This window comes from Canis lupus, chromosome 6 (genome assembly GCF_011100685.1).
Source record: "Canis lupus familiaris isolate Mischka breed German Shepherd chromosome 6, alternate assembly UU_Cfam_GSD_1.0, whole genome shotgun sequence".
Lineage (NCBI taxonomy): Eukaryota > Metazoa > Chordata > Mammalia > Carnivora > Canidae > Canis > Canis lupus.
Genome location: NC_049227.1, coordinates 24,153,331 through 24,174,885, shown reverse-complemented (window position 1 = coordinate 24,174,885; position 21,555 = coordinate 24,153,331). Strand labels below are relative to the sequence as shown.

General features: G+C 36.6%; 1 protein-coding gene across 12 annotated transcripts in view; it reads left to right on the top strand.

The window, feature by feature from the left end:
• Positions 1 to 21,555, top strand: part of LOC479817 (ATP-binding cassette sub-family A member 3-like) — a 136,050-nt gene that overhangs the window by 46,858 nt on the left and 67,637 nt on the right. For all 12 annotated transcript variants that reach the window (XM_038540111.1, XM_038540110.1, XM_038540106.1 and 9 more), the window contains 4 exons: positions 8,355 to 8,484; positions 18,126 to 18,280; positions 18,405 to 18,560; positions 18,867 to 19,077. In XM_038540111.1, the coding sequence (XP_038396039.1) occupies positions 8,355 to 8,484; positions 18,126 to 18,280; positions 18,405 to 18,560; positions 18,867 to 19,077 (652 nt within the window). The remainder of the gene's footprint in view (positions 1 to 8,354; positions 8,485 to 18,125; positions 18,281 to 18,404; positions 18,561 to 18,866; positions 19,078 to 21,555) is intronic.

Genomic DNA, 21,555 nt, shown 5'->3' with positions numbered 1-21,555 from the left:
TTACTACATGATCTAATAATTCCACTATTGGGTATTTGCCTAGGAAAAATGAGCTAACTTGAAAAGATGCATATACCTCAATGTTTGTTGCAACATTATTTACCATAGCCAAAATGTGGAAGCAACCTAAATGCCCACCAACCAATGAATGGATAAGGGAAAATGTGGTCTATATACATAATAGAATATTACACAGTCACAAGAAAGAGTGAGATTGTGCCATTTGACGCAACATGGATGGACCTAGAGTGTATTATACTACATGGAATAAGTCAGATGGAGAAAGACAAATATCATGTGATTCCACTCATAAATCAAGGCTAAATAATGAACAAACTAAAAGCAGAACCAGAACTATCAATACAGAGAAATGGTGGTTCTAAAGGGTAGGATGATGGAAGTTTGGGGAAAATGGTTGAAGAGGAGAGGAAGATACAGGCCTTCAGTTATGGCATGGGTATGTCAGGGGAATAAAAAGCAGAGCATAAAGAATATAGCCAATGATTTTGTAATAATGATATAATGAAACAGATGGTAGCTGTACTTGTGGTAAACACAGCATAATGTGTTAACTTGTCAAATTACTAAGTTGTATGTATACCTGAGGCTAATGTAAAGTTTTGTGTCAACTCTAATCAAAACTAAAAATATTGAGTAAAACTCTTGTTTTAGATGGAGAAATATCCAAGGGTGGTACCTCAGGGTACTATACAATCAAACAGTAGGAACAGTAACAAAGCATTAATTGTCAAGAGCCTCAACAGAAGCCAAAGGTAAAGAAGGGTTGTCTCAAATCTATGTGTAGAAGTGGCTTTTGTGGCTTTAGTGAACAAAATTTAAATAAATTTGTGCTACAGGAAATACCCCTAGCTTCTATTTAAAAGATTTGAAATAGTAAAAAATGAATAGAGGACTTTGAACTGCCAAACTTCTACAAACAGAAAGCAGGCTAGGAAAAACTCAGCTGCAGCCATAGGATGCTTTTCATGGCAAAGGAAGGATGATTGAGAAGTCAGAGTCAAGAGAATAGAAAGTGGAGCCAAGAACCTTGGAGAATCATTATCTGGTCTTCAGTCCTTATCAAAGAACTACCAACAATGTCAAATAGTAGATTTCAGAATTTCATTTGACTGCTTTATGTTTCTTGTCTTCTACTTAGAGTGAGACGGAGAGTATGTGTAGTGGTTAAGTTATGCATATCCCAGTACTTTGTGTTGGGTTTGTGGGGAGAGTGGAAAATGGTAGATTTCAAGTCTCTTTGGATCACAGATCTTCAGTTCTAGGGTAATTGTACTCCAAGAGGTAATCTCCAGAAACTAGATGACAGGAGGCTCATAGACACCTGGACCTGATTTAGATGACTAGACCCTGGACTTTGAGATGATGCTATAAAAGTTGAGACTTTTATAGCACTGAGAGCAGAGGAAGGTCTTTTTATGTGAGTACAAAATGAATCATTGGAGACAGAGGGCAGACTATGGTTGTTGGCAGCCTTCATGATGGTCCCAGGGATCCTCACCGATACTCACATTTTTGTGCAGTCCCCTTCTGCAGTAAATATGCCTACCTTGTAACCTGTATAATGCTGTGCAAGAGAAGTACAGGTCTTCCAGGACTGGATCATAGAAGTCATTATGGCTTTTGCCTTGACTGTGAATTACTTGCTCTGAAGATAGCACCATGTCATTCAAGCTGCTCATATGGACAAGAACTGAGTCTTCCCTAAACAATCAGAATGAACTTGAGTATGTCTACTTGGAAATGTATACCCTGATCTTGGTCAAGTCTTCAGATGACTTTAGCCCAGGTTGTCACTTGATTGCAGCCTCAGAAGACACTTAACCAGTCACATCCAACTAATCTATTACATGAACATGGTTTTGCAGTAGGCCTGGTCAAAGCAATAAGGAATATACTAGTGAGAGGAATACCAGCATCACTGATAAGGGCTGGCAGTAAGAGATACCTTAACAGAAATGAACTCACTTGTAGCAGTGGAAGTAATGTGAGTCCAACCAAATAGAGGATTGGTGGTGACACAGGCAGGAACAATTTTTCTAATAATACACTATGTCAAGTATAGTGTGGCAGTCTGGAACACCTGGCCCACAAATGATGGTTAGCAGAAATAGCTCTCTTGAGGTAAGATAGGAGTATAGCCAGTGAGGATATTGACCAACCAACACTACCAGAAGAAGTAAAAGTTGAATCATCAGGAGCTAAGACAGCACCTGATCTATATAAATTCAAGGTCTCCTTTACAGTTTCCAGTTTTTCAGAATTCACTCATTGACTTGAAGGAGGGTCTAGATTGGCTAGGTAGAAGTGCTCAGCAGCACTGCAGTAAATGTTTGTGATAATGATTACCCAAGTCCTGCAATTTATTCAGGTAACCATACTTGGAGATCCAAAGTATCTTCATGATCCTATTGTTAGAGCAAGGCTATGTTCAAGCTAGGTAATAAAGGTAATCTTAGCTTCTGATGACTTCAAGTAGGTACACTGGAACTACATTACCACCTAGTGGACATTTCTGTAGTTGCCATACAAATAATTAGAAATGACATACCCAATAGTTGGTATAACCCCTTATGTTGACTCCTTGGCCTCTGGGGATAAGCTGTCCTACTGGAAAAGCCAGGTGGAATCCTTTGAAACTGTATACCCCCACTGGCCAAGGTGGTAAATCAAAGGCAATATCACATTTATGGGAAAGTGGCAGAGATGAAAGCAGCATGAGTAGTAGTTCCCCTTAATCCCATTTAACTCTCCACTCTGGTCCTTGCAAACCTGTAGAGTGACAGTGGATCTACCACATATTCAAACAAATACTTCACCTATTTGCAGCTTTCGTATAATATGTGGTAATTCACTTGTGGTAAATTAACACAGCCTGAGAACATGGTATAGGGCTACTGATTTGGCAAATTCATTTTTCCTATATCAATGGGGATCTGAGATTTTTTTTGTATTTATTTGAATGGACAACCACAGTATATATTTATTTGTCCAGGGTTATAGGCTCCTCAGCTCTCTGTCCTAATAGAATCTGAAGGGACCTGTATTAGCTATATATTTTGCAGAGCATCAGTCTGGCCCCCTATATTGGTGAGCAGATCAGATAAGCAAGAAATAACAAGTATGTTGGAGGCCTTGGTTAGATATGTATTCTAAGGAAGAGACAGATAAAGCCTATAAAGGTTCAGGGACTTACTACATTGGTAAAATTTTTAGGAGTTAGTGATCTGCTATCTGCCAGTAATTCTTTCTGAAGGATAATTTTATGTATTTTATACCTCCTACCAAAAGGAAGATAGTGCCTGCTGGCCACTTCAGGTTTTGAAACCAATGTACTCTATACCTGAGAATACTGTTTTTACCCCATACCAAGTGGCACAAAAAGCTGCCAACTTTGAGTGGAGTTTGGAGCAGGAAAGGATACTGCAGCAGATCAAGGCTGTAGTAGTAGCACTCTTGCTGTTGTTCATCCCAACCCAACAGACTTTATGGTATTTGTGGGCATCATACTGAGAAAGTATATCATGTAGATTTTATGGTAAACCTCAGTGGAAGAATAACAATGCAGATATCTAAGGTTATGGATCAAGGCCATGCCATCAGCAATTGAAGCAGAGAATTATATTTTTCAAAAACAGTTCTTTTTTTTTTTCAGGATATTTGGTTTATTAGACTCAACAGAACCCACCCTATCTCAGACATGTGCCTGTATTATTGTACAGACCACCATGGCTGGCCTGAGTGAGGATGCTGTACTCTTGTCCTGACCTTAAAACCTTGGAATTGGTCATCCTCTACCCTCATGCGGCCTGCTTGCTCTCTTTGGCATTCTTTGCCCACCCTGCGTCTTTTCCCTCTTAAGGTTCAGCCCACGGCTGCATGGTCTCCCATTGAATCCATGGGGCAGCTGTTCCTAGATCCCTAGAAACCTCTCTCTTGGTGTCACTCATTTTAACAATCACATGCAGCCTAGGTCCCCAAAAAGCATCACTGGGAAAACAGGATGTAGAGATTAAAGACCTCTTGTGATGAGAAGTATGATTCTGAGGAAAATCATTGCTGTTTTCCTTTTTCTTTAATTTTTAAAGTATTTTTTATTGGAGTTCAATTTGCCAACATATAGCATAACATCCAGTGCTCATCCCGCCAAGTACCCCCTCAGTGCCCATCACCCAGTCACCCAACCCCCCGCCCACCTCCCCTTTCACTACCCCTTGTTCATTTCCCAGAGTTAGGTGTCTCTCATGTCAAAAACAGTTCTTGTATGCTGTTGGGCCTTGGTAGAGATGAAGCACCTGATCATGGAATACCAAGTCACTGTGTCCAGAAATGGCCATCATGAGCTGGGTTCCATCATAAGCTGAACCACCATATCAGTAAAGACAGGCAAGACCAGCAGTTACCCATCCTAAGATGAAAGCGGTATATCAAAGATTGAACATGAGCAAAATTAGTGGATATCAGCAAGCTTTGTGAGCAGGGAATCTAAATCTTCATGTCATCCACGACTATTGCTTCAGTACTTTTCCCTCAGCTCACACACGTGGTTGTACTGAGGTCTTATATTAACCAACTCACACAAAGGGAGTTCCTAGTTTGCTTCACGGGTAGCTCAACTTGGTACATGAGTAAAGGTCACAAATGATTAGCAGCTGCACTGGAGCCCCAAAAAGGAATAAACTTGAAAGACAAAAGGAGAAGAAATCTTCCTAAAGGACAGAACTTCAAACTGTTCACCTGGTCCTCCACTTTATGTCACAGGATTGGCCCCAAAACACTGAACTAGGCAGTGGTGAATGATCTGGCAAATTAGGGGCATACAGTGAGAAAGACTGGAAGATTAGGGACAAGAAATTCTAGAGTAGAGATACATGAGTGGAACTATAGGAATGAAAACAAAGTGGGAAGACCTCTGTAATGCATGTTAACATCCACCAAAGACCAACTATCACAGAAGAGGTATTAAATAACCATGTAGACAAATTTACTCAGGTAACACTAGCCAGCCTCTGCCATCAGTGATCATAGGAATAGAAATCTGTAGTGGCAGGAGTAGAAGAAAAACTGAAATACTGGCTCTCAGTCCCTAAGTAAATCTTACTATTCTTATTGCCACATTTCTAGCATCTCCTCAACAAAGCTTAGTTCTGAGGACCATCCACAAGGAGATGAGACATCTACTTGATGTCTAGATAAGTACGTAGGACCTCTTTCACATTGAAAGTGTCTTCATTTCATCTTACAGGAATCAGCATTTACTCTAGACACATTTTTGCCTGTAGAGCCTCAATCAAGATAACCATCCCAGAGCTTATTGATTGTTTGGTTCACCAGTATGGGATTTCACCTACTGTCACATCACAAAGAATTCCACTTTCCAGCAAAGGAGATACTGCAGTGAGCTCACAACAGTGAGCTACACTGGTCTATAATGTACATCCAGAAACTCCCATCTGAAGGGAGTGATGAAATAGCCTGCTGAGGGCATATTTGAGGCATAAAGATGGTAATCTGTGGAAATGAGTCACCATCCTTCAGATGGAGTATCGCAATAAAAGAAAGGACATTATGTGGTACTGTGTCCCCAAGAGGTAGAGACATGGTTGGAAACCAAGGGGTACAAGCAGGAGTGGTCTTAGTTACTAGTATTCTAGTGATCCACTTGAGCAGTTGGCACTTTCTGTCATTGCAGCCATGGCCTCTGATCCCTAAGAGGAAGGTACACCAAGAGTTCCTTTGAACTATGAACTGCTTACTGCCAAGGGACTTTAAACCTTTTATGCTAAGAGACCAACAGACAATATTGGGCAATAATTATAGGCCTTTATTCTTTCCCCCCCAGATTTTTATTTAAATTCCAGTTAGTTAACATACAGTGTATTATTAGTTTCAGGTATAGAATTTAATGATTCATCACTGAACATACAACACCCAGTGTTCATCAGAACAAATGCCCTCCTTAATACCCATCACTCATTTAACCCATCCTCCTACCCACCTCCCCTCCTGTGACCATGTTTTACTCTATAGTTGAGTTTGTTTCTTGGTTTGCCTCTTTTATCCTGCCTCCCCCCCGTATTCATTTGTTTCTTAAATTCCACTTATCAGCAAAATCATATGGTAGTTGTCTTTCTCTGACTGACTCACTTCACTTAGCATAAAACTCTAGCTCCATCCACGTCATTGCCTCACACCAGTCAGAATGGCTAAAATTAACACAGGAAACAACAGGTGTTAGTGAGGATGTGGAGAAAGAGGAACACTCTTACACTGTTGGTGGGAATGTGAATGAGTGTGACCATGCTGGAAAACAGTATAGAGATTTCTTTGAAAGTTAAAAATAGAACTACCCTATGATCTACCAATTGCATAATTAGGTATTTACCCAAAGAATACAAAAATACTAACTTGAAGGGATACATGCACCCCAATGTTTACAGCCAAATTATGAAAAGAGCCCAAATGTACATTGACTGATACTGACCTTTATTAAGTAGAGAGACATGATCTGATTTATTTTTCTATGAGAATACTTTGGCTACTGTGAGGATTATGAGTGGAAGAAAGAAGACAAATTGGAGGCTTTTGTAATAGCTTGGGTAAGATGTGATGGCAGCATGGACTAGTCTTGTGGAGATAGAGGTATAGAGATTCAGAATATATCTGGGGTTAAAGCTGAAAAGATTTGCTCTCTGGTTGGGTGTAAAATTGAAGGAAAAGGAGGAAGCTAATGTAGTTGGTTTCGTGCCTTGAGCAATGGATGGTTGGTGGAGCAATTTATGGATATTGAAGATACTGAGGGAGAATTTGAGATTTGCTTGGTTAGTTGGTTTTAAAGTGAAAGTTTCTTTTTAGACATAAAACTTTAGACATTCATCTAAGTAGAGATTTCAATAGCCTTTAAATAGCCTTTCTTGCCTAACAGCTTTTCATGGGATCACCTGAGGCCTTAGAATTACTGAACTGTATTTTGTCTTCATCCTCTGTGCAGTCTCTACTTAAGCAGTTCATGAGCCTGGCGCTTTGGTCTAGGGAGAAGAGAGGATAAGGAAAAAACCTAGGGAGAAAACATTTATTGCCATTTAGGGTAAAAGAGAAATAGCTTTTTTTGTTACACAAGATGTTTTGCTTTATTCACCATCAACAGATTATTTTGAAAGGAATATCTGTTTGAAAATAAATGAAATGGGCTTTAATCTCAAGTTTTTTATTTGGATACTGTGTTTCTTAAAGTATTTTTACTTCATTTTCATTAAAAATTTTACCCAAGCCATTTTACTAATTACATAGTGCCTGTGTCTCTTCCAGATAAGCAAATGCTTATATATCATCTCTCCTTGAAGTCATCTATCTTTTCTTAAATTTAAGGCTAATTGCCTAGAAATATCACTTCCCTGATGAGTTCAAGAAAATTTATGATTTTTAGAGTATTTAAGAAAGTTTCTTGTTTTCTAGAGTGAGAATGATGTTCTTTCCATAATTTTGTATCTTTTTAAAAGACTATTTATTTGACAGAGAGAGAGCACAAGCAGCAGGAAGGTCAGAGGGAGAATGAGAAGCGGGCTCCACACTAAGCAAAAGCCCAAAGTGGGGCTCAGTCCCAGGACCCCAGGATCCACGACCTGAGTCACAGGCAGATGCTTAACCAACTGAGCTACCCAGGCACCCCTTTTTGCATCTTTTTAAAAAGATATTTTTGTATGTATGTATGTAGCTGAGAGAGATAGTATGTGAGCAGGAAGGAGAGGGAGAGAGAATCTGAAGCAAAGGTCAACACAGGACTTGATCTCATGACTAAGAGACGGTAAACCAAGAGTTGGATATTTAACTAACTGAGTCACCCGGGTGCCCCTCCATATTTTTGCATCTTAAGCAGAAGCACTGCTAAACTATACATAAGAGATTTGAGATACCTATAAAACATCTACATTCTATCCAAGTTTTCTATTAGCAGTTCTCCAAACCAGGACAAATCCATGGATGGAAGAAGATTATGGCATTAAGATATTAATTGAATCAAAGCATAAGTACTTATTACTGAGGGAATGTTTATAGATTTACTGTGAAATTTTACAACTCATGTTCTGCCTTCAAATATTTTTTCTAGTCACATTTTCATCCTTCTTAAATTTGAATATTTTTCCTCATGGGATTGATTATATGGTATGGTTTCTTTTCCTTTTTTTTTTTTTTTTTTTTTTTTTTTTACTTTTATATTTTTATTTATTTATTTTTTGGTATGGTATGGTTTCTTATATAGATAGTTGATATGAGTGCTTGTTCTTCCAAAGTGATACTGATAGATAAAATCAATATTTGTGTGTTTTCCTCAACAGGAATTCCAAGTACAAAATACTACCAAGATAGCTTTAAAAGACTTGTCTTTGAATTTATATATGGGGCAGATCACTGTTCTTCTAGGACACAATGGGGCAGGGAAATCCACTACTCTATCTATTCTCTCAGGTAAGAGTATATATCTGTTCAAAGTTTCCTCACATAGATACTGTAGATCAAGCCTACAGGACTTTTGTGTATTCTTTTGATAATTACAACTTAGTTCAGTGATACATAAAATTGTTCAGTAATCTACTTTCTTTTCAAATTGAAAATAATTTCATGTGAGAGATACCAGATAACAGGTTTTAAAAAGATTTTACAAAGCAACCACTATGAATATGCTCGAAAGAACTAAAGGAAACCATGATTAAAGAAATAATGGAATGTATGAAAACAATATCGATAGAAAATATCAATAAAAAGATATATATTATAAAAAGAAGAACAAGTGGGAATTATGGAGTTGGAAAATATAATAACCAAAGTGAAAAATTCATTAAAGGGGCTTAGCAGTAGATTTTTGTGAATTGTCACAAGAGAACACCAGGGAACCTGAAGATAGATTGATAGAGATTATAAAATGTGAATAAAACAAAGGAAAAAGAATTAAAGAAAATTAACAGTTCCATAGGAATTTTTGATAACTTTAAATGCAGCAGTATATATGTAATAAGGATGTAGGAGAGGAGAAAGAGAACAAAGCCAAAAAAGTATTCTACAAAATAAAGGCTGAAAACAGTAATCTACACATTTGAGAAGCTCCACAGACCTCAAATACAATAAATGTGAAAATATCATCACTGAGAAATACTATAGTAAAAAATTATTAAGGAGAAAATATTGAAATCAGGAAGCCAAAAATAATTTGTCACATTCAGTTACACCCCGGTAGGTCCAAAAGCTGACTTCTCATTAGAAATAATGGAGGCCAGAAGGCAATGGGATTATATTTAATAAAGTGTTGAAAATTTGAAATGATCAGTTACTACTAATAAAATTTAATCAGCAATGAAAAAGCTCCCAGTGACCAAAGCCCAGGAACAGATGTCCTCACAGGTGAATTTTATCAAACCTTTAAAGAGAAGTTAATGTTTATTCTTCTCGAAGCATTCCAAAAAATAGAAGAGAAAGGAAAACTTCCAAATTCATTCTAGAAGGCCAGCTATTACTCTGATACCAAATCAAAATACAAAAATAAAACTACAGGCCAATGTTTCTGATGATAATATATGTAATTCTCCTCAACAAAATGTTAGCAAACCAAATTCAACAATACATTAAAAGGATTCATTATGGAGATGCCTGGGTAGCTCAATGGTTGAGCGTCTGCCTTCGGCTCAGGGGGTGATCCTGGAGTCTCAGGATCAAGTCCCACATTGGGCTCCCTGCATGGAGCCTGCTTCTCCCTCTTCCTGTGTCTGCCAGTCTCTCTCTCTCTCTCTCTGTCTCTCTCATAAATAAATAAAATCTTTAAAAAAGGATTCATAATGATCATGTTGGATTTATGCCACAGATGCAAGAGTGATTCAATATTGGCAAATCAATCAGCATGCTACATTACAGTAGCAAGAGGCAGGATAAAAACCATACATTCATCTTAGTAGATGCAGAGTAAAGCATTTGACAAAACACAACATCCATTCTTGATTAAAAACTCTCAACAAAGTGTGTTTGGAGGGAACATTTTTCATTATGATTAATGTCATATATGACAAACCTACAGTTAACATCATAATGGCAGAAAGCTGAAATCTTCTAAGATCAGGAAAAAAAAAAGGATGTCTAGTCTCACCACTTTTTTTAAATTTTGTTTATGTTTGTTTATTTGAGAGAGAGAGAGAGAGAGAGAGGACAGGCATGGGGAGTGGCAGGCAGAGGAAGGGGGAGAAGCAGGGTGTGAGGCTCAACTCCAGGACCCTGGGATCACAACCTGAGCTGAGGGCTCAGTAACCACACCTTACCAACTGAGCCACCCAGGCACCACTTTTATTCAACATAATAGAAGAAGGTCCTAGCCACAGCAGTTAGACAAGAAAAAGAAATAAAAGGCATTTAAATTGGTAAGGAAGACTTAAAACTATCAGTATTTGTAAATAATATATATAGAAAACTCTAGAGACACCACCAAAAAACTATTAGAATAAATGAATTCTATTAAATTACAGAATACAAAATTAATATGCAGGGGAGTTTGGGAAGACAGCAGAGTAGGAAGACCCTGAGCTCACCCCATGCCACGTTTGTAACTAGGTATCATCCACATCCAAGTAAATAAATTGGAGAGTGATCCAAAGACTGGCAGAACAAATTCCACAACTAAATATAGACAAGAAACTGCATCTGAAAGATTAGGAAGATCAGAAAGGTAGAGGGAGGCTGCCTGCAGGAGAGAGGGAGTTGTCCATGGATAGGGCAGAGAAATGGATCTTTGCACCAGAGAGCTCACATGGAGAAGACTAATCCCCATAACTTTTGGCTTTGAAAACCAGAGAAGCATAATTCTTTGAATTTGTAAAACCAGTAGAACTTGGAGCCTGGAGCTTTAAAAGTCAGCTGATTCAATACAAGGCAAGCAGAGAGGGCCAGTGATAGCTGGGTCACTGCCCTTAAAGACAGCAGCCTGCACAGAGAGGCAACATAAAAAGAGCAGTTTATAAAGTGCTAGGAGCAAATGGGAGACAAATCTGTTCATACTGATTTCAGAACGTGTTGGAGGACCTCTCCAAAACTGAAAGAGCTGGCAGGCACCCTTTCTCCCTTCCTCGCTCCCACCCCCGAATCCCCTGGCCCCAACATAAACATAGGGCCATTTGAGGCAGCTGGACTGCACATACACTTACTACCTAACCTAGTAGTTGTGCAATGCCCTGAGTTCTCCTAAGATCTTGTCCACTTTAAACCTGCTAGCTTCAGTCCTGGGCTCAGGACAAATTTTGGTAAAGTCACATATGCACCCTGTCCTGCTATTGTGTGCCCTGCAATTTGCTTTGTTACACCCAGACATCCTTGTGTGCCAAGCCCAGTCTCTTGCCCCCAGCCACTGCAGGACTTAAGGGGATCCAGCATAAGGCTAGTGGCCCAGTGCAAATTTGCTAACATTGTCACCTCATTCCCAAGTTCCCTGGCAGCTACACCCCTTCAGAGCTGGCCTGCCTAGATCCTAGGCATCAGAGGGCACACTGCAGACAACTTCACTGAAAGGAAAGTGGCTCAGGCACAACAGCAAGACATAAACAGTACTCTTTTAAAGTGCCAAGCTCTGATGAACAGGGGTGCTGCACTGCAAGGCACTTCAGGACCTCTTCATAAAGTCACTACTTTCAAGATCAGAAGACATAGCTGACTTTCCTAAAACACAGAAACAGACATAGAGAGGCAAACAAAATGAAGAGACAGAGAAATTTATTCCAAATGTAAAAACGGGACAAGGCCACAGTCAGAGATCTAAGTGAAACAGATACGAGTAATGTGCCTGATAGAGAATTTAAAGCGATGATCATAAGGATACTCACTGGAACTGAAAAATGAGTGGAAGACATGAGCAAGACCCTTTAACACAGAAATAAGGAACAACATAACAGAGATAAAGTGCTCAATAAACATAGATGAGAAACATGCTTGTTGGAATAAATTGCAGGTGGGAGAAGTAGAGGAATGAATTAGTGACCTAGAAGGCAAAGTAGTGGAAGTAATCAAGCTAAACAGAAGAGAGAACAAAAAAATTCTGCAAAATGAGAATAGACTTAGTGAATTCTGACTCCATCAAATGTAATAACATTCGTGTTATAGGAGTCCCAGAAGAACAAGAGAAGGAGACAGATAATTTATTTGAAGAAATAATAGCTAAAAACATCCCTGTCTGGGGAAGGAAACAAATATCCAGATCCAAGAGGCACAGAGAACCCCCATCAAAATCAACAAAAGCAGATCCACAGTAAGACATATTGTAATTAAATAGGCAAAATATAGTGATGAAGAAAAAATTTAAAAGCAGCAAGACAAAAGGAAACTGTAACTTGCAAAAGAAAACCCAGAAGACTAGCAGGAGATTTTTCAGAAGAAAGTTTGCAAACAAGGAGGGAGTGGCATAATATATTAAAATTGCTGACAGAAAAATCTGCAGCCAAGATAGAATACTTCTCTCCAGGAAGGTTATCATTCAGAATAGAAGGAGGGATAAAGAGATTCCCACAGAAACAGAAACTAAAGGAGTTCATGACCACTAAACCAGCCTTGCAAGAAATATAAAAGAGGACTCTTTGAGTGGAAAAGAAAGACCAATAATGACAATATAAAGGTAGGAAACACAAAATCAGTAAAAATGAATATTTCTATAAAAAAAATCAGTCAAGGAACTCACAAATAAAACAATATAAAAAATAACAACAGGGCAGCCCGGGTGGCAGAGCCGTTTATTTTAGCCCAGGGCCTGATCCTGGAGACCCAGGATCGAGTCCCACATAGAGCTCCCTGCAGGGAGCCTGCTTCTCCCTCTGCCTGTGTCTCTGCCTCTCTCTGTGTGTCTCTCATGAATAAATAGATAAAATATTTTTTAAAAAATAACAAAAAAAATAAAATAAAATAAAAAATAAAAAAAATAACAACGTATACCTAAAACATGGGGAGGGGTGGAAAAAAGAATGGGTTCAAATTTGAAAATTATCAATTTAATATAGATTGCTATATGCAGAAGAAGCTACTTATAAACTTAATGTTCACCATATATCAAAAACTACTAATGTGCAAAGCATAAAGAGAAAAAATTGATATATATATATATATATATATATATATCCCTAAAAAAATCAGCAAAACATGAAAGGAAGACAGCCTGAATGGGAGAAATGGGAGAATATATTTGCAAATGATATATCCAATAAGGGGTTAATATCCAGAATATATAAAGAACTCATACAACTCAACACCAAAAAAAAAGGAAACAGTCTGATTAAAAAATGGGCAGAGGACCTGAATATACATTTTTCCAAAGACATAGAGATAGCCAGTAGACACAGAAAATGATGTACATCAGTCCTCATCAGGTAAATGCAAATCAAAACTCCAATTAGGTATCACTTCACACCAGTCAGGATAGTGTCAAAAGGACAAGAAATAGTAAGTGTTGGAAATAATGTGGAGGAAAGGGAACCTTCATGCACTGTTGGTGGGAATGTAAATTGGTGCAGCCACTGTGGAAAATAGTATGGATTTTCCTTTAAGGAAAATATTAAGGAAAAAATTAAAAACAGAAATAACCATATGATCCAGTAATTTCACTAAGGGATTTTTACCCAAAGATGAAAACAGTAATTCAAAAAGATAACAAGTACCTCTACATTTATTGCAGCAGTATTTACAACAAAGAAATAGAAGCAACTCAAGTGTCCATCGATACATGAATAGATAAGGAAGATGTGATATAAGTACATATATATATGTATGTGTGTGTGTGTGTGTCTGTGTGGTATGTATATGATATATTTACATTATATATAATATATATGGCAAATATAGATACCACAGGAAGATGTTGTATATATATATATGTGTGTATAGGAAGATGTAGTGTGTATATATGTATGTTGTATATTTTTATGTATGTGATATATATGCATATGTATATATATGCGTGTGGTGTGTGTATGTGTATGTGTGTATATATATATATATATAATCATTACTTAGCCATGAAAAAGAATGAGATCTTGTCATTTGTGACAACATGAATGTAACTAGAGGGTATGGTGCCAAGTGAAATAAGTCAGACAGAGAAAGGCAAATACTTCATAATTTCATTCATATGTAGACTCGCAAGAAACAACAAGGAAATACTCTAAATACAGAAAACAAAGTGATGGTTGCCAGAGAGAAGGTAGGTGGGGGGATAGGCAAAATCAGTGATGAGGATTAAGAGGTACAAACTTACAGTTACAAAAAAAAGTTTTTTAAGCCAAGAGCTGAAAGAAGAAATTATCAGCTGAAAATCTCATCTCTAAGTATCAGAAATTAACATGAAATCACACATTCCCAGATAAACAAAACTGACAGAATTCATTCCTAACAGACCTGCCTTTAAAAACCCTTTGGGCTAAAAAGCAAGGAAGCTGAGATAGAAATCTGAACACAGGCACATACACACACACACACACACACACACACACACACATAAATAACAAAGATGACATCAATAAAGTTAATTATATAATTATAAAAGATAGTATTAATACATACTACTTTTCCTTTTAACTAATTTCAAAAGAAATTTTATAAAAAATATTTAGATAGGGACACCTGGGTGGCTCAGCAGTTTAGCGCCTGCCTTTGGCCCAGGGTGTGATCCTGGAGTCCCAGGATCAAGTCCCACATCGAGTTCTCTGCATGGAGCCTGCTTGTCCCTCTGCCTGTGCTCTCCCCCTCCTCCCCATTTCTCTCATGAATAAATAAATAAAATCTTTAAAAATATATTTAGATAATTGTGATGTTGGGCCTGCAATACAGAAAAATAATAAATTTGACAATAATAGCATAAAAGAGGGGGATGGGAACAAAGTTGTAATAGAGTAAGGAAATAATGCAAGGTGGAAACATAAATCCATAGGAACAAATGAAGAAAACCAAAAATTCTAAATTATAAGTAAATTTAACAAACTGAAGAAAACCAAAAATTCTAAATTATAAGTAAATTTAACAAACTGTAAATACATGCTTGCTCTCCTTTCTCCACTTCTGTAATACGCATAAAATTCTATAAGTATTAATTATGACAATGTACTATTGTGGTAACACATGTAAATGAAATGTGTATAACAATACTAGCACAAAAATAGAGAAGACAGAACAAAATTATATCAGTTTTCTAGAATTTAGTATAAATCTGAAGTTGATTCTGGTAAATTGTATAGTAGTAAGCCTCAGAGCACCCACTAAGAGAATAACTAAAAATATATATACAGTGAAAAATCATTAAAGGAATTTAAATGTTAAGTTAGAAAATAATCATTGTGAAAGAAAGCAATAAAAAAGAAATAGAGTAATAAAAATGACATGAGGCATTGAAAACAAAAAAAGCAAAATGGCCGACATATATGCACCCATAATAATAATAATATTGTTAGTGAATTAAACTATCCATATAAAAGGCAGATTGTCAGATGTATAAAAAAATAAGATCCAGGGCAGCCCGGGTGGCTCAGTGGCTTAGCGCAAAGTTCGGCCCAGGGCCTGATCCTGGAGTCCCGGGATGGAGTCCCACGTCGGGCTCCCTGCATGGAGCCTGCTTCTCCCTCTGCCTGTGTCTCTGCTCCACCCCCCTCTCTCTCTCATGAATAAATAAAATCTTTAAAAAAAAAAATCCAACTCTATGCTGTGTACAGAAGATATGTTTTTAAAAAATTTTTTTTACTGGAGTTCAATTTGCCAACATATAGCATAACACCCAGTGGTCATCCTGTCAAGTGCCCCCCTCAGTGCCCATCACCTAGTCACCCCAACCCCCCACCCACCACCCTTTCACTACCCCTTGTTTGTTTCCTAGAGTTAGGGAAGATATGTTTTATATTCAAAGATGTGAATATTTTGAAAGTGAAAGGATGGAAAAAATACACAAAATGTAACCAAAGTAAAACTCCAGTAGCTATGCAAATATCAGACGAAATAGACTTCAAAACAAAGTGTTGCTAGAAATAAAGAATATATTTTATAATGATAAAGGGGTCAATTTACCATGAAGTTGTAACAATTATAAATATATATGCACCTAACAACAAAGTTCCCAAATACGTGGAGCAAAAACTGTCAGAATTGAAGGCAGAAATAGACAAGTGGAAAAGTAATAATTGTAGATTTCAGTATCCCACTTTCAATGAAAGATAGAGCAAGGAGGCAGAATATTAACAGGTAAATAGATGACTTGAAAAATATTACAAAATAGATCTCATAAGTATCTATACACATCTCATCCAACAACAGCAAAATATGTTCTTCTCTACCAATGTAGAATATTCTCTAGGATAGACTACATTAGGCCACAAAAAAAGAAAAAAAAACCTGAATGAATTTAAAAGATTGAAATCACACAAAGTGTAGTTTCTAATTACAGTGGAGTGAAATTATAAATTTGCAACAGGAAGAAACTTCAGAAATTCATATACTTGTGGAAATTAAACCACATACTTCTAAATCCCAATGGTGAAAGAAGAAATCACAAAGAAAATTAGGAAATATTTTGACATGAATAAAAATGACATAATGCACAAAACTAATAAGATGCAGCTAAACCAGTGCTTAGAGGGAAATTTATAGCTATAATCTCCTACATTAAAAAGTCCTCTAATAATCTGCCCACCTTAAGATATTTAAAAAATAATAGCCAGCTAAATCCAAAGCAAGAAGAAAGAAGGAAATAAGGGAATTAATGAAACCAAAGGTTAGTTCTTTGAAAAGATCAATAAAAGTGACAAACTTTTAGCTGTACTGACCAAGAAAAAAAAAAAAAAAAAAAACCAGAAGATTCAAATCACTAAAATGAGAAATGAAAAGTCCTCTATGGAAGTAGTGGATGGGGATGATCAGCTAAACAATCGCATTTCAATGCATCTAAAACTAGATTACATTGTTAAAAATGAAAATGTCTGGAACAAATATGATGATGGAGGAGACCGTAGCACAACAGAGATAATTTGGGACATCATGTTGGATGGATATCTCTAAACACATTTATCCTCTTGGTCATGTTTTCTTTTTTAAAAATAATGAAGTATAGTTGACATACCATGTTAGTTTCATACAATATTATATTAACTTCATAGTGATTTCACAATTCTGTACAATATAAATGCTTACCACAGTAAGTATAAAGTAGGATTTATGAGTTCCTGGATTTAAAGTGATATTTTCTTCTTTAAACTTAACCAATGATTATGAGAGCTGTGGATAAAAACTATATCAATATTTTGAAACTATTGTTACAGTGTGTTAACTCCCCTGACTAGAATTTAAATTCTTCATGGATAACAGTTTTATTATCTGGGTTTTCAAGTTTTAAAAGAATTTAGCATAATCTAGTGAAGTGTACAATCATAACATAATTAATAAGTGTTGTCAAATAGTTGATGCAATGCTGTTAAGTTCTAATATAATAAACTCTTTAGTGTTTAGATACCTGAGTTATTTGTACCCATTCATACTCACTGAATATTAGAACATGAGTTAATCAAAAACTTAAAAATTAAGTATTTTTAATCTCATCACCTCCAATATAACAATTGATAGTTTAATTTTTTTAATAATAAATTTATTTTTTATTGGTGTTCAATTTGCCAACATACAGAAATAACACCCAGTGCTCATCACATCAAGTGCCCCCCTCAGTGCCCGTCACCCATTCACCCCCACCCCCCACCCTCCTCCCCTTCCACCACCCCTAGTTCATTTCCCAGAGTTAGGAGTCTTCATGTTCTGTCTCCCTTTCTGATATTTCCTACCCGTTTCTTCTCCCTTCCCTTCTATTCCCTTTCACTATTATTTATATTCCCCAAATGAATGAGACCATATAATGTTTGTCCTTCTCTGATTGACTTATTTCACTCAGAAAAAAAAATTAGATAGTTTTAAAAAATTGATAGTTTTTGGAATTTTCTTCTGAGAGATATTGCTAATTCTAATGAACAATCCTCATAGATTTCAAATTTAAGGTTTTAGTGAGCAGTTTATTGTCATGTTCCCTCATGAAAGCTAAGGTATTATTATGTCTTCTGCTTAATCCCTAGGTCTCTATCCTGCTACCAGTGGAGAGGCCTATATTAATGGATATAACATCTCACAGCAGATGGTCCATATCAGGAAAAGCTTGGGCGTGTGTCCCCAACAAAACTTGTTGTTTGATTATTTGACTGTGTCAGAACATCTTTACTTCTATTGTGTGGTAAGCCAAAAAAGATATGTTCCTTTTTCCCACTCTATTGATGTACTTCAGATAGATTACTTGTATAAAGTGTTTCTAAGGATAAAGCGGGAAGCACCACATAAGCTCTGGCTTCTCTTTCCAGGTAAAAGGAATACCTCAAAAGACACGTCTTATGGAAACTGATCATATGCTGGCTGCTTTTAACCTTCTAGATAAGCATAATGCATTTTCACATTCACTGAGTGGAGGCATGAAGCGCAGACTCTCCATGATCATAGCACTTATAGGGGGCTCCAAGGTAAAAAAACAAACAAAAAAACCCCCACTAAATCAGCCAACAGAAACTTGAGAGCTGATACGGGTCTAACACTGTAAAAGGAACCTTACAAGTGAAATCCCATATGGAATTCACATTACCAAATGCTTATAGTAAATATGTCACAGGTTTGGAATTATTTTCAGTTTTAGTCTAAATTTATTATCTTAGCTTAATTGAAAAAGTGACTGAAAAAGCAAAATCAGAGTAAGCCCCATAAGTGGTAAGACCTTAGGGACACTAGTACATAATGTTTAATAGTTACGGAATTGTTCCTCTGGTCTTTAGGTGGTGATACTTGATGAGCCAACATCTGGCATGGACCCAGCCTCAAGGAGGGCCACCTGGGAAGTCCTTCAGCAGTATAAAGAGAATCGTACCATCTTATTGACCACCCATTATATGGATGAAGCTGACATCCTGGGTGATCGCATAGCTATCATGGTCAAGGGATCCCTGCGCTGCTGTGGCTCTTCAGTTTTCCTGAAAAGAATATATGGTCTCTATCCCTTTGATTATTTTTTGGATATTGATATCTTAATATTCTTCAAACATAATCTTCATGGATATTGATGTCTTAGTAATATTCTAATATAATTTCCATAAGTTTTTGTTTGTCTCCCCAAAATTTCTATGATTTCCTCTGTCTTTTTTTTTTTTTTTTTTTTTTGGAGCTCAAATATGAGCTCTTTGAAGTAATGGTCATAGTTTATTTATTTATTTTTAATATGGAAGTATAATTGACATACAGTGTCCTATTATTTTCATGTGTATATCATAGTAATTTGGTATTTTATACATTACAAAATGATCCCTATGATTAGTCTAGTTACCATCTGTAATCATACAAAGTTATTACAATATTATTGACTGTATTCCCTATTTATTTTGTAACCAGAAGTTCATCCCTCTTAATCCCCTTCACCAATTTCCCCGACCTCCAACCCCTTCTATTTTTGGTGACTGATAGTTTATTTCTCATATATTTGAGTCTGTTTTGTCTATTTGTTTGTTCTTTATATTCTACATGTAAGTGAAATTCTTTGGTATTTGTCTTTGATTTATTTCACTTAGCGTGACACCCTCTAGGTCTATCCATGTTGTCACAAATGGCAAAATTTCATTTTTGATGGCTAAGTAATATCCCACTGTATATATTAACCACATCTTCTTTATTTGTTCATCAATGGGTAGACACTTGGGTTGCTTCCATAGCTTAGCTGTAGTAAATAATGCTGCAATAGACATGGGATGCATATATCTTTTTGAATTGATGTGTTTGTGTTCTTTGAGTAAATACCTGATAGTGAAATTACTGGATCATATAGTAGTTCAATTTTTAATTTTTTGAGGAACCTCCTCACTGTTTTCCACAGTGGCTACACCAGTTTCCATTTCCACCAACAGTGCAAGGGGGTTCTTTTTTCTTCATATCTTCACTATCACCTGTTGTTTCTTGTATTACTGGTTTTAGCCATTTTGACAGGTGTGAGAGATATCTTCTTGTGGTTCTGATTTGTATTTCCCTGATGATGAATGATGTTGAACATCTTTTCATATGTTCATATAAACATCCATCTGTATGTCTTCTTTGGAGATACCTTTGGCCATCTCATATCTTCTGCCTGTTTTTTAATTTGATTATTTGGGTTTTTGTATTGAGTTGTATAATATTTTTGTATGTTGTGGATATTAATGCCTTATTGGATATAATTTGCAAATATCTTTTCCCATTCAGTGTGCTTTTTGTTTTGCTGATGATTTCCTTCATTGTGCAAAAGCTATTTTGATGTAGTCTCAATAGTTTAATTTTGCTTTGTTTTCCTTGCCAGGGGAGACCTATATAGAAGAAGGCTTCTACAGTCAATGTCAAAGAGATTGCTTCCTTTGTTTTCTCCTAGGAATTTTTGGTTTACAAACATTTTCTTTTATTCTCTAGGTTGCCTTTCCATTTTGTTGATTGTTTTTTTTGCCATTCAGAATTTTTAAATTTGTTTTAAGATTTACTAATTTATTTTAGAGATTGGGAGACAGAGAGAGAAAGTGGATGGGCGTGTAGAGGGAGAGAATCTTCAAGCGGACTCTCCACTGAGAGTGGAGCCTTACTTAGGGCTGAATCCCATGACCATGAAATCCTGACCTGAGCCAAAACCAAGAGTCAGACATTTGGCTGTCTGAGCCACCCACATGTCCCCAGAATCTTTTTAGTTTTGTAGTCACCCTTGTCTATTTTTTTTAATTTCCTTTCATGTCCTTTTGGTTTCATATCCAAAAAACATCATTGCTAATACCAGTGTCAAGAAGCTTTTACCTGGTATTTTCTTATAGGAGTGGGTCTTAACATTTAAAAAAATATACCTTCAGTTGTTCTTTTGATTGGAGAATTAAATCTGTTTATATTTAACATAGAGTAGTTTGATAAGGAAATACCTACTTTTGTTAATTGTGTTCTGTTTGTTTTGTAGTTCTTGTGTCCCTCTTCTCCTCTCTTGCTGTTTTTATTTCCTTTTTACTGATTTTTTGTATTGATATGCTTCAATTTTTTCTTTTGTGTAATTTCTAGACATATTTGTATTATCATGGAACACATATAACAGTATATTATAAGCTGATAATCTCTATTGCATATAAAAAGCTGTTTTCAAAAAAATTTTTAAAAAGCTATTTTCGGGCAGCCCCGGTGGCGCAGCGGTTTAGCGTGGCCTGCGGCCCAGGGCGTGATCCTGGAGACCCTGGTTTGAATCCCGCGACGGGCTCTCTGCATGGAGCCTGCTTCTCCCTCTGCCTGTGTCTCTGCCTCTCTCTCTCTCTGTCTCTATGAATAAATAAATAAAATATTTTTTTAAAAAAGCTATTTTCTTTACTTCCTCCATAACACTTTAGTTAGTGATATCATATTTATATAATATAAACATCTTTACTTCATATCTGTATTATGTATTGTATGTCTCATTTTTTTTTTAATTTTTATTTATGA